The sequence below is a fragment of the Myripristis murdjan genome, chromosome 22, assembly GCF_902150065.1.
Source record: "Myripristis murdjan chromosome 22, fMyrMur1.1, whole genome shotgun sequence".
NCBI classification, from domain to species: Eukaryota; Metazoa; Chordata; class Actinopteri; order Holocentriformes; family Holocentridae; genus Myripristis; species Myripristis murdjan.
The window spans coordinates 12,915,382-12,929,126 of record NC_044001.1 but is presented as its reverse complement, the minus strand read 5'-3'; the positions used below and the strand labels follow the sequence as shown (position 1 = coordinate 12,929,126).

Genomic DNA, 13,745 nt, shown 5'->3' with positions numbered 1-13,745 from the left:
CCTTAAGGAACCACCATTGTGGATATCTATTTTTCTAGCTGTGGAATATTCTACAAGAGGATGTCATAACAAAGGAAACAATAAAAGAGGCCATGTTCCTGCACCACACTGGGTATCCATAACATTACAAACAGGAGGAAGACAATGCCACAGACACTTTACAAGAAAAATGTCTTTGTTTTTAAATAAAAAGAGGGGAATTAAAGCCCACCTTGTATTTCCTTGAAGATTAAGCAAAAATGAACTGTTGGAGAAAGGAGCAAATTCATCATGATTTACTTTGCTTCTTTTTATGAAGTATCCACAACCCTGCTATACTACTTTATGGTAACTATGATTACTATATTCCTAACCATGATACAACCATGTTTTTTTTTTTTTTTTTTTTTTTAGGTATTTTATGGTGATTAAGATTGATTGGTAGTAATAACGTAGAAAAACAGTGGTTAAACCATAGAATAACCATGGTTTAGAAACCATGGTTTTACTTTCCACCAAAAAACATAGTTACCATAGTTCACTTGCCATAGTAAACCATGGTTAATTTGATTTTGAAACGTTATACTGCTATACTCCAAACCAGCCATGTCACAACGGGAAGCCCATTGAAAAACTGAGCACACTGGTGGCTTGCACAGCCATGACACTGTTCTCATATCTCTATCATAAATTTAATCGCTGTGATTTGAAGTGAATTTCACTTCTGTTTAGGCCACGGCCATCACAAAGAAATTTCTGTTTTCCCCTCTCTGTGTTGTCTACATTTCTGACGGGAAGGTGAGGTGTGGTATGGCAGGGCACAGGTCTTGGAGGTGTCACATTGTCACCCCAGAAGCGCCAGTACCTGTCCTCAGGGACGGCCCTGTAATGTCCAGCCTCATTGGGATCAGCAGCAGCCACGGCCCCTGGGCGCCCTCTCTCAGGTGACATCGCCTGTCTGCTCTGGCTCTATGATGGCTCCACTGTCACCATGGCTTATGGTACTGTTGCTTGCGTCTATACAGCTTGGCTATTTGCAAACACACACATACAAACACAGTGGTGCACGATCTGCACATCAAAGTGTGTGCATCAAATCAAACATAACTCAAACATCCTGCAGTTGCAGTGCAAATACTAAAAAGAGGAAAATGCCTGCATTTCTATGTAACCATAGAAAGCATGAAAGCAAATTATTCTTGCATCTAAGCGTCTAGCCATAACACCTGATTCAGAGGCAAAGGCATAATCAGCTAAACTCAATAGGGTTGTCTACCAAAGAGCGAGTCATTACACTCCATTAATTAGGCATTCCTGGCCTCACTGCTTTGAGAAGTTCAACAAAAATGATGGACATATCCATTAAAAAAGGACTACATCGTACAATATCGTGCATCAAAAAATTAATTTGATGTCACAGCAACTGGATTGACTGTTCTGAGACTATAACAGAATTATCACGCAATTTCAGCTGAAAACCCTACAGCATACAGTAGAAGATATAATTGGAAAAAGTTCACAAAGAACTCAAAATGAGCCTGACTACAGATGTGTCAACTAATATAAAACATCACATAACACAGTTTTTTATCAGTTCATTAGCCAATATGTCAGCAAGCAGATTAGTAATGTTGCAGAAAAGGTCTGGTGAGAATCTTGAGAATTATGACTTCCTCCTTAATTGAAGTTTTGCTTAGTTTCTATTATGCATATCGGAAAGTGTTAAAGCAAAAGACAAATATTAATCTCATTGGAAGAAAATCAGATTTGAACTAATTTGAAAATTAATGTGCACTTTTTGGTGCCTGAGGGGATATTTCCTGGTAATTACAGGACATACATTTTCTACAAAACAATATTACATGCAATTTCAAAATTGTGAGAACAAAGGAGCCAAATAAAACATAATGTATGTGTGTGCATTCAAGTCTCAACACATTTGAAGTGGTCAAGCCAGATGATGTATAATGGCAAACCCAAAAGTCTTAACCCCCATTTCATATGAGGGAGAAATGAGCCATACTGTCCCATTATATCGCTATAAATCATTTTTTGTGGACGGCTGACAGCTTTTTATCAGATCTAACCTTTTCAAGCCTCCATTAAGAGTGCTAACATTTTCAACTCTGACACATTTGCAGTTTACGAATCTCACAGCTGATTTACTTTGGGAGGGGGCAAGCTGGCGACAATGCTCATTTCCACATAAGCCGTCCATCGTCTTGGGGTGGGAGGAATGGTGGAGAGAGGGAAGAGGGAGCAGAGCACGCGCTCTGAATCTATTTATCTAACTCTACGTTTACCCTTTTAATCTGTTGTGTTGCAGAGCAAAATGGCTTTGCTACAGAAAATATTTTTCTGTTCCTGGGGTAAACAGTATATTTTGATTTACTCTATTGATTCTGCCACTGTACACAACCACTGTACTGATGGTGCCAAGATCCCTTATGATCTGACAAATTACTCGTGAGTGGACTTCTAGACTTTCGCAGAGAACAGATGCTGTCAGGCTTGGAAAAAATCAAAGACTAGACATCTTGGAAATGGAACAGGAAAGGCACGTATTAGGCCAATTTAAGAGGAACCCTGTACAGCAGATACTTATTTTGTCTGGTTTGTGCTTCACTGAGGTGCTTTGATGTGAAAGGCTGAGGTGTTAATGTTTTGATTGTTGGAGATTCAGCTTAGTTTTTTGTGAAGGCTGTGAAAAGACATTCTGGAGACAATGGAGATTAATCACTGATCTATCAATCTATCTGTTTATCCACTAATCCATCAAGTATCAACACTGCACCAACTTGTGTCCTACATTCCAGGTACACAGCTTTTGAGGAACTACACAGACATAAAACAAAATTTTAAGTGATTGAACCTCACAAGGACCACCAGTAGGATCCTAATTCACTATAAAGCATGTCACAAATGACATTACACCAACCAAAATTACTAATCAAAGTCTCTTGACAAATACATCACAATGATTCAACTGCAAAACTATTTGGGCAGTCTGCAAATTTTGGTTATTGTCTTGAATACAGGGTAAAGTGTATTACACTGATTAGACAAGTACAAGGTCAGATCATTTTGCAGCAAGGAGAGTTATGTGGCAACTTTGCCAACTATAATTGATCTTAGTACACAACAATCAGGAAGGGGCAGTTAAGGTGGTGCCATGCCAGGGTCCATATTTCATTACATGCTGTGTTTAACCTTACCCACTTCTCCTAAAACACACAAGAGGCTCATTATGTGTTTAATATTCACCAGCAGGTGAATAATTTTTATGCAACTCTGATAGTTGGGTGAGATGGATAACTCAATTATCTGAACATCCGTCAGAGCAGAGGGCTTGCCGGCTCTGGAACGCCACCAGCTAAGATTGATGGCTAGAAGACACCAATAGCTGCTGCTTCGCCATCTCATCCAGGCACTGGGCCTGAACACGCTGTTTGATTCTGCAGAAGACCGTTTTTCTCTCCCTTTTTTTCCTTTTCTCTTTTTTCTTGGGAGCCTTGTAGGTGAAGCGTCATTACCCCTCACTCCACTGAAGAGGGGTTCATTATGGGGTTAGTGTGTTGGCAAGACTATTGTTTGGATGATAAATGCAGTTGGTGAGGGCTTTGGAGGGAAAATTAGTTATGTGTTTTTTTCCCCTTTCTTTCCCAGAAAACATGTCCCCATTGCTCGCTTTACAAGGCTTGAGGGCAAACCAAGAACAATTAACACAAGCTATGGGTGAAGTAGTTCAGTTAAAGCAAAGAGGGAATTCATGAAAAATAAGCAAATCACTGGAAATGTCAATCAGGGGCAATGAAGTAATTACAAACGCCGCTGTGCCATTTCAAGGTCAGTCAAAAAGGAAACCAAAAGGTTCAGAGCTGAGTACTGAAATCTGTCTTTGAGGAATGAAAGAACGGACAAATAGCCTCGCCTTCAGCCCTCCAGGACCAATCTCATGAAATGATACCACTAATGAGAAGTGAAAGGAGAATGATGTCACCCCATCATTCCTTCTTCCTCTATAGGTTTGTGTTTTTGTGACTACAAACAAAACACTGACCCCAAAGTCACTGCCTTCAACTTTACGCACACACACACACACACACACACACACACACACACACACACACACACACACACACACACACACACACACACACACACACACACACACACACACACACACACACACACACACACACACACACACACACACACACACACACACGTGCACGCACCAAACTTGCATCTGAAACTACAGTGCATAAGGCCTAACAATAAGAGAGAGATGAGGCACATTTTGAAATGTCAGCAGTAAATGTCAATTAAAAATTACAAGGGTGCTGGAAAAGGTAGGGTCTGAAGGGACTGACATTTTTTTTGACACGGCAGCGTTTATCTGACCGGGGTGTTGGCTGACATGATGGGATCTTCGTTGTCAGTTCCTTAATACACTTGGACAAGGCCGCCGCAGTGAATATCAATGAAAGGCACCCGTGGGCAGATATCTGAGGCTCAGTCTAACCCTAACCCTCCAAACTGCCTGTTAGTACTCTGATATCTTGACCTAATCTAATGCCACTGGTAACTCTGTGAGCAAGAACAAGATGGATGAATGCCATTTTCTTTAATCAAAACCAAAGGAGGACACAAACTTGTACACAGGAATATCTAGACATCTGATCTCTCGCTTGTCATGCTGCCTGTGGTACAAATGATATGACCTTATGGGAATTAAAAAAAAACCTCTTAAACTTGTCAGATCTGAGATTTGATTCAGTCATTCAAATCTCAGCTTTGACTCACTGCGAGAACTATCATTTAAGTGCTTTCTCATTAAATGCTATGATGTCCCTCATGGTTAAGGAATGTCCTGGAGCCCAGGCCAACTATTTTCGGTGAACAACTTTCTTACAGGGCTTAAATGAGGTCTACTAAAGATGGCAATCACCAAAGACGGGCTTGTCCTAGAATCGCACCTCACTGAATTTGAGTTCATGTGGTCAACAGTATTATCAAAAATGACACAGTTTTTCCATCTGAAAGCAGACCATTTCCAAATAAAAGTATATTACATAGAGAAAATATAACAGACTGTTGATTATGACCTTGGCATTACCCCTCGTCTCCCTCATTTTAACTGCTCATTGTAATCGGATGAATCATCCTCACTGGAAATCAGAGGTTCAGTTTGATGGCAGCTTTTGGAGTTATTCAGGAAGTCATTTATCTACAAGCAAGCTCATTCTCTGACCGTGCACCCATTATCTATTGCTTGTCTCAACTGGTTTATTTAATTTCGAAATAAACAGCACACATTAACATTTTTTTTTAAATATGCCTGGTAAACTGGTAGAGCAATGCTACATAAAATAGCCATTCTTTACACAATACTGTAACACAGATAATTCCTCTGGTGAAGTATCACGCTAAAGGCTGACAAATTCGGGATTGTTTTAAGAATCATACACAAGCATACTGCTATTAATTATGTGCCAACGTAAGTGTATTTTGAATCAAATTATTCATGTTATTAACTCATACTTTAACAGTTTCTCTTCCAGAGTTGCAGTCTCATTGAGTCCAGAGATGTGATCCTGATCTTGTAACGTGCACTATAAGGGTCAGCAAAGCATTAACAAACAGACAGAGGCAGAGAGACTGCTCCCATTGCAGAGGAGGCAGAAACAGTCTCTGTGCTGTTTTGAACAAAGTACAAGGGTGTCACAGATTTGTAATGAGCATTACCAGAAAGAATCCAACAAAGTACTGAAAAGATAAAAAAAAAAAAAAAGAAAGAAAAAAAAAAGCTTCGGGTGCTATTGGGGGACGACTTAATACTGTAAATGAGGCTGCAATGTATTCCACAAATTTGGCATCTGATACAGGAGAAAATAGAAAAACTGAAGAAAACTGATGCATGTACAAATAAAGACTATATAACTTACCCATTTTTTTCATTATGCATACAGTGTTAATTTACATTGAGGACAAAAAAAAATAAACTGTATGGAAGAGTTGAATCAATTTAAATGGAAATGTTATAGAATATTTATTATAAAGCTGCCAATAACATTGATATTCATTAATTAAATATTTATTAGTTGTTTAGTTTCAAAAACATTATCTATCTATTAATGGCTAATAATATTACCTTACGTGACACATTACACTTCTTTCACAACATAGATGTATGTCCTGTCATGCAGATAAAGCAGTTTAGAAATGAGAGAGAGAGAAAGAGACAGAGAGGGGGAGAGAGAGAGAGAGAGAGAGAGAGAGAGCACGAGAAGATTTCAGTCTCTCCTGGTCTCAGAGCATCCAGGGTTTGAAACCTTTCAGCAGTGCAGCACCATATCACAACGTGTCAGCCGGCCGTCACGGCTGAGGGGGGTCACAGCCATGGCGAGGCCAGCTGAGGCAGCAGGGGTGACTTTCCAGCTTTGTGTATTTGGAAGTCCTGCTTATTGGACTAAAGAGTGGGAGGGAGAGGCCATGCGTGAATACTCTTGCCCCATCGCCCCTCACATCTTCGTGTGCTCTGCGCCCCGACACAAATAAACTTGGAGTCTCCCTGAATGATTACTTAACTTGTTAAAAGAGACCTACATGACACTGAGTACCATGGCACCACACTGAATATGTGTTGTAGCCCCCCTCCCACCCACCAAAAAAAAAAAAAAAAAAAAAGGGGGCTGACAAGCAAGTCGGTCGATCCACATTTTTTTCTTTTTACAGATATACCCTAAAACCTCAGCTGTAAGTGTTTTCAATAAGGCAAATAATCAGTTAGGTTTGGAACACAGACGCCACCACAAAACAGAACAAAATTTCAGCTTTGAGGCTTCCACTCGTCAATATTGTGTGCTAGTATGCATTATCTTTAATTCTGACCTTCTTCATGACAAATAAAAATTTGAATTACTCAGTGGTTACCTGCAGATATGCAATGTGGTATGCAAGGCCAATATCAATCTGATTTATCAGTACATAGACAATATTGATCCAATTCTAGTTACATCTATTAAAATACAATTGTATATCATCATCATCATCAGTTGTTGTATGCTAGCTCCTGGAGCTATTCTGGCCATTTTCTCTGTGTAAAAACAAAAATTATAGAGATGAAGACAGCTGAATCAACAAACTGCTATTTTGCACCTCCTTAAACCTCATATCCTAAATACTGCCATGGTATGTGAGAAAAAAAAAAAGAAAAACCTTTGTGTTGTATTCTCTAAAGACAATCTGTAGATGCAAGTAAAGTGGGTTTTCTCAAGAGACAGTAAAATGGGTCTGTATGTGGTGCTGTGATATATTCGGTCCTTGCATTGACATATACAGGCGCACAAAGACACACAATCACACACACAAACACCTCTGTTCCCCCAGCGTGGGACCACGAAGGCGCGTTCCTGTCCAGAGGTTCTCATGACAACAGATGCAAGGAATTAATCACCCGTTTCCCTGCTTCCCTTCCCAAACAATGTGTGTACTCTGGAAAACAATCAGGCTCACAGGCAGGCCATTCAGGCTGTAAAGGGCTTCAATGACCAGAGTGGAGGTGGCCAGGATTCAACTGTGTAGTCTTAGAGTGTTGAAATAGACCCTGGACTGGAAGTGGTGTGATGTACATATGCAAAATGTGGAAGTCTGGGGTTTGTGTGGGCTATGCTGGGGAGGAAGTGGTTAGCGTTGTTAGATAAAGATAGGAGCTGCCACCATAACGCTGAGAAAAGCTGATAGTGGTTAGTGGTCAAAAAAAGGAGAAGTTAATAAATGATAGGCAGATAAATGATTGCTGCACAATAAAGTCAAACAAAATGTGTATAGTTAACACAGGTAGAGAGGAGAGGGAAAACATACTATAAATTACCTGTTCCAATAGCTCCAGAACTGCTCGTTGAGGTAGGTGCGATGGCTGTGGTCGTCCCCAAAAGAGGCTTTGCTCTCGATCCAGTGGACAATGTGCCCCTCCACAGCTTTTCATGGAGAAACACACAGCAAGAGTCAGAAAAAGAACTGTGACAAACAAAGACACAGAAGCAAAATCTGGAGGGGACAAGTGATATTTTCTTTTGCGAATGGACTTCACAGTTTTCTGTTTAATTCACTAAAAATCAAGGAACATTTGGTATTAACATGACAAGGACTTGACACTCGAGAAATCATATTTGAGAAAACTGTAAAAAAAAAAAAAAAAATCAGAGCTAGCCAAGCTTAGCGGGTAGTTATTACAGATCAAATAAAATGTTGACATTTGTAATGCACCATAAATACTAACCAACTGGAACCTCCAGGATAATGTCAGGCGTTTTGTCGTAGCCCATAGCTCTCAACTGGTTTTCATCTATAAGAGTGAGATTGCAGCATTTTAATATTTGGCCACAGCGATATCCTAATATATTTTAGGAAAAAAAAAATATTCACAGTATATTATTTGGTAGTTGTACTGTTCTTGGCACCAACCCTCTCAGGTTATCAGCCTACTGTACTGTTTGTCACACAGACTGTAAACCTTATAGATTTTACCTAGGTGGTGATAACAAAACCCCTTATGTTGGCAAAGCAGAAGACATAACAGTAGAGGACAGCAGGCGTGGTGAAACTATTAGCTACATCTGCCACTTATTTGCTGCCGTTGCACAAAAAAACCTGTAAAGCCCAGTTACAGTACTGCTCTCCAGTTTGCAGTGTGGTGGAGCTTCATAAAGAATAGAGTGAGGGGACAAGGTTGGCATTATAGCCTCTGTAAGCCTGACCCCTGCCTGCACAGGCTGCAGCCATTGTCCTTGACTCCTGGCGCGCTTCAGCCATTATCCCTACAACACCTGATTTCTCCATTAAATCTCAGGCTGACCAGGTCATTCGGTTCCAGGGGCCTGCCTCTTTGTCTCCAGCCAAGCTCAACTAATGGGGCATGGAAGGGAATTGAAGAGAGGCGGAGGGTGGCGGTGTTGGTGGTGGAGAAGCGGTAGCGTCAGCCATGGATGTAGAAAGAGAGCTGAGTGAGGTCAGTGACGCAGCCAGGGGTCTGTGGTGTGGAAGGGCATCGCGGTTAAGGTAATGTGGGTGTAGCTGTGCAGATTGGTGAGGTGTGGGTGGCAGAGGGGTTACGGGGGGTTTTGTGGGTCCTCTCCTCAACGCCTACTGGGCTGCTGACATTGTCATGCAGCTTTGATCGCCTTTTTACATCACCTTTGATTAAAATTAATGGCCCGTCCCCACTGTTGGGTAGCTTATTTCCAATCCATTTATCAGACGGGGTGAGGCTGCCTCAGTGGCCCTTGTGCCCCCCGAACTCTGACAGTTTTAGAACAGTCCTCAGTACAGCCCCGCAGAAAGGTCAGCACTCCAGGCCCAAATAAATGATATGGTGTTAATGACAGAGGGAATGACTTTTATCCTTCATCACTCATCTGACCTAGGGGATGGTGATGGTGATGTGGAGGGGGAGGGTTAAAAATTTCTGTTACACAATTTCACACCTGGGCACTCTCTAACTTGATTTAATATTGTCTGGAAAAAAGAAGAAGAAACTACAAGATATTCTGAAAGTGATCCATAGCAGATACATGATTGTGATTTCTCCTTTGAAATGGCACAGACAATTAAGATACATTCGATTTTTTTTTTGTCTTTAGTCCTGAAATAAATCTGCACAAGAGACCAGTTACAAACAAAATGGCAACAGTCTTTTTACAGTGAGAGATCTCTTTAATGGCATCAATCTTATATTCAAAGTCATTTGAACAGAAAGTGGCCTATTTTGTATATTTTTGAAAACAAATCATACTGGTGACTGTTAACCTGAGAGCATCAGCCATTACGGCTCAGCAAACAGTAGGAGCTATCTTTGAAGCTCTTATTTCTTTAAATATTCATTATAGGCTAGTGCATAAATTAAACATTCAGGGATATTTGATAACAGCTCCTGGTTGTTAGCAAATCAATGGGAGATAACATCCACCACATCAATCACATCCAGGTTTCCCTTTACCGTGCTTACAAAAAGCCTACAAAGACTGCATGACCAGACTGACTTTAGTAATGCGACGACATGGTCGAGGGTTGGCTTACCTAAAAAGGATAGGTTCCTCTCCCTCAGTTTGTCACGGAGCAGTACCTCATGTTCCTGGCCAATAGCACTGAGAGCAAAGAGTCAAGGATTCCAACATACAGCTACAGCAGTAAACTCTATCATTATTCAAACAGAAACACAATGCATTCAGGCTCAGAGACAATGGTATAAAATTAAGTCAAAAGTTCAAATAAAATATTTACATTAAAATAAGTTCCACCTTCAAATTCTGCAGGAAAGTTTTGACTGAGATGGGTTGCTATGGAAACCACAATCCTTACTTGCTTTGGCCCTGTGCGTTTCTGTGGTAACAACATAAGTGCACAAAGTTGAGGAGGTGTGTACTCAAGCTGGGTATGCATTTTATGCATGTATGTTTGACATCAGTTAAACTAGCATCCGTTTCACAAAGTGAAAGCCACAATCAGAGGGAGAGTTGGCAGGTCAAACTTAATCAGCTTTCTCAACAAATCTCCAAAGTGCATTACCAAAATGACAAAGACAGAACTTTCAGGGAAAACACAGACTGAAAAAATGCCAATTTGGCAAAATGCATATGGCCCCTAGACTAGCTATTTGGCTCAATCTTCTATAGTCTAAAAAGATTATTATGATTATTTTTTAAATGCATACCATTTTGCATCAGGAGACATGCTGGCTGATACCACAGAAGGCACTTTGCATTAACAAAGGCCTGATATCAAATGCATAATTAGCTTTTTGGGGAAAGAAAGGCAAACTCCTTTAGGCATTATACCACCCCAACACACACAAATCATTCAAATGGCCTCACAATTAATACATGCATACCCTGAGCGGCACACACGCGTAAGAGCCAATCTTGTGATGTGTAGATGGAGCCATTCCAAAGCACATGGTAGTAGGGCGGTTATCATGAACTCTCTGCGGTAAAGTGACTGAATGCAAGTTGACACTAAAGGGAGGATTGTGAAAGAAAGGTAAAAAGGGGGGATGAGGACTGAGGGCAGGGTAGGACAGGGTTGACCGGCTATGAACAGAGGACCTAAAACGGGACAACCCACCCCTCCACACACATGAAAGCATGGACAGACACAATAACATACAGACGTACACATGCACACACATGTACACGTATTCAAGTAAGCCACTTCCCCTAGGAAATAGACGGTCTGCTGCCCAGCTGGTTGCCCCTAAATAGCCTGGACTCAAACTCCGCCCTTATGGCCCTGGCCAGCCACTAGTAAGACAGGAGGGTGAGAGTCAAGGCGAGACAGACAAAAAAGACAGACAGGCAGAGGAAATGTTTTAGTGGAGCTGAGGAAAGGCAGCAAATACACTGAACGCGTTGGAGTCAAAATGATTAAGGGACAAATAAAAATAACGTGGAATGAAATGTGCTTAGTTAAGTTACACTGACATGCCAAGAGCTCTCCATGGTGCTAATGCCTCTCAGAAATATTAGAACTAAATGCAATTACGCACAAAATAATTATTCATTTTAAACATGTAAAAATAATTCCCATGTATTATTTATTTTTTATTTGTGTAAATAACACACAATTTAGGGCGAATAAAATACCACACAGAATAAGTGTGAATATGATTAACACCACGAGGATTATGCATTCCAATTCTTTTCTCGTGCCATAGAACATTGGGCCTGATCCACTGCGTGAACATGGAGATGCATTTAGATCAGCGTCTCCTCTCCTCCTCCTCCTCATCTTCTTTCCATCACCTTCCAGCCCCTGTATCTGTGATAGAGGGGCGGCAGGCGGGATGAAACAGTTCCTCTGTGAAGCAGAACTTTTATGTCAGGTGAAGCCAGACACATCTCATCCCCTTCAATAGCTCCTCGTCAATTTCAGGCTTAAAATTTTATGGGATAGGATACTGTTTGATGCAGTCTACCAGCGGTCCATAACAGCAGTCATTTATTGTGCACTGAAAAGAGGGGGAAGAAATATTATGGTGTGCATGGAGGGGGGGGTGAAGGAAGGAAGCCCATACAGTGGTGTAACAGCATTAGGAAGGGAGAAAACATGGGAGACGCTGGTGGATTGGCAGGCATGACCGCCAGCTCTCACGTGATATTATCGGCAAACATGAATGGCTGATGCCGTCTGTCTGCCAGGTGGTACAGTAACAGTGAAAAGCTCGCTGTACATGAGCAATAGACTTGCAACTTGGAAAAGGGTAGGGTGACACTCTTTACTATAAAAAATATTTATGGGTAAAATTTTAAGATGTAAAATCATATATTTTCCAGTGATGTCAAACAATTTACATGACGCTAAAAAGTCATGTTTGTTTAAATTTAAAGATAAAAATGACTTACTTGATAGATGTTATTGGCCAGAGTTTGGTCTGGAATTAAAGATGGCTCCTTGAGCATGTTGTTGAGGACAGTTTTAGAGGCTGGGAACCAGACATAGACAACAGAGAGACAGACAAAAATACAGATATCCTTAGTGACACAATGTTGTGTAAATTACACTAAATGTGACAGCTTGCCTAACCTACACATCTAAAAAAACATTTCCTAAATGTTGCATTGAATGGAGTGATAAAGTCAATACCAACAGTGAAAATAAAACCTGTGAAAATATAGAGACAAAAGACGGACTAAACATTATTCACCATGCTACTGTTAGTGTGGTATTTCTGCACTAGACCACTGGATGGCTGCTTGGTGTCTATACAGATTTTCTATAGATAAATGTTTCAGTCCAGAGCACAAGAGCCCCATGTAGTTTATCTATGTTATGAACGATGACTATTCTGCATCTCTCATCCCCATTCCTGCTCTACTAACATTATAAATCAGCAAGGAAAGCCCTCTGGATTGATTTCCTGGTACTGCAACAGCAAAAAAATTCCTTAAATCATTTCTTAAAAAGATTTGGATTAAATGGATTGTATCATTGTGTGACGAAATGGTCGAGGCACGCCATTTTAGTGATATATACACTTGGTCCTGACAGACTTGCAGCATTACTGACAATATCAGGAATGTTTCTATTCACATTTCAGGCATGGATGGTGCCTGTACCAACACTGTATGCAGGTTCCTAAGCTCATATAGATAACTGTGTAGATAACAGTTAAAGACGGGATCGCTTATTCAAGATTTATAGAATTAAGCAGTGACAAGCCCCCCAGTGAAATGGAGTCAAATGGAGGGAAAAAAAAAAAAAAAAAAAAAAAAAAAACTTAGCACAAGATTTTAACGCTGACTGGATCATTAAGCCTTTGTTAGAATAACTTCATTATTAAAAAGATATTTTGAAGAACATGTAAACTACTCAGAACCCTTCCATCCACTCTTCCTTGCTTTTTTATTTCATGTGTTACACCTTGAGAAGACTATCACAGGAAGGACAAACAGCACTGTGATCATCTACTCCACCTTATACCGAAATAAAGAGGGAGGAGGGTGGAGGGAGAACAAAGCCTATTCAGCACTCCCTCCCTCTCTCTTTCTCTCCCTGTGTTTCTTCCTCTTTGTGTCCATCTTTCTCTGCCGTCTCTCCGTCTCTCTCTCTCTCTCTTTCTTTACCTCCCTCCTGTTTCAGTCTCTCCCAACCCCGGTACCCACCCCACCCCCACCCCACTACCCCACCTCATACCGCTTCACCCCACCCTCCCTCTCAGAGCTGCAAGGCACAGGGCTGTGCTTTATTTCTTTGCTCATTTTTCTCGG

The 13,745-nt window shown here is 40.8% G+C and overlaps 1 protein-coding gene across 3 annotated transcripts in view; it reads right to left on the bottom strand.

Moving 5' to 3' along the window:
- Positions 1–13,745, bottom strand: part of cdin1 (CDAN1 interacting nuclease 1) — a 59,145-nt gene that overhangs the window by 22,144 nt on the left and 23,256 nt on the right. For all 3 annotated transcript variants that reach the window (XM_030045124.1, XM_030045123.1, XM_030045125.1), the window contains 5 exons: positions 12,381–12,460; positions 11,937–11,986; positions 10,060–10,127; positions 8,264–8,329; positions 7,856–7,961 (listed from right to left, as the gene is read on the bottom strand). In XM_030045124.1, the coding sequence (XP_029900984.1) occupies positions 7,856–7,961; positions 8,264–8,329; positions 10,060–10,127; positions 11,937–11,986; positions 12,381–12,460 (370 nt within the window). The remainder of the gene's footprint in view (positions 1–7,855; positions 7,962–8,263; positions 8,330–10,059; positions 10,128–11,936; positions 11,987–12,380; positions 12,461–13,745) is intronic.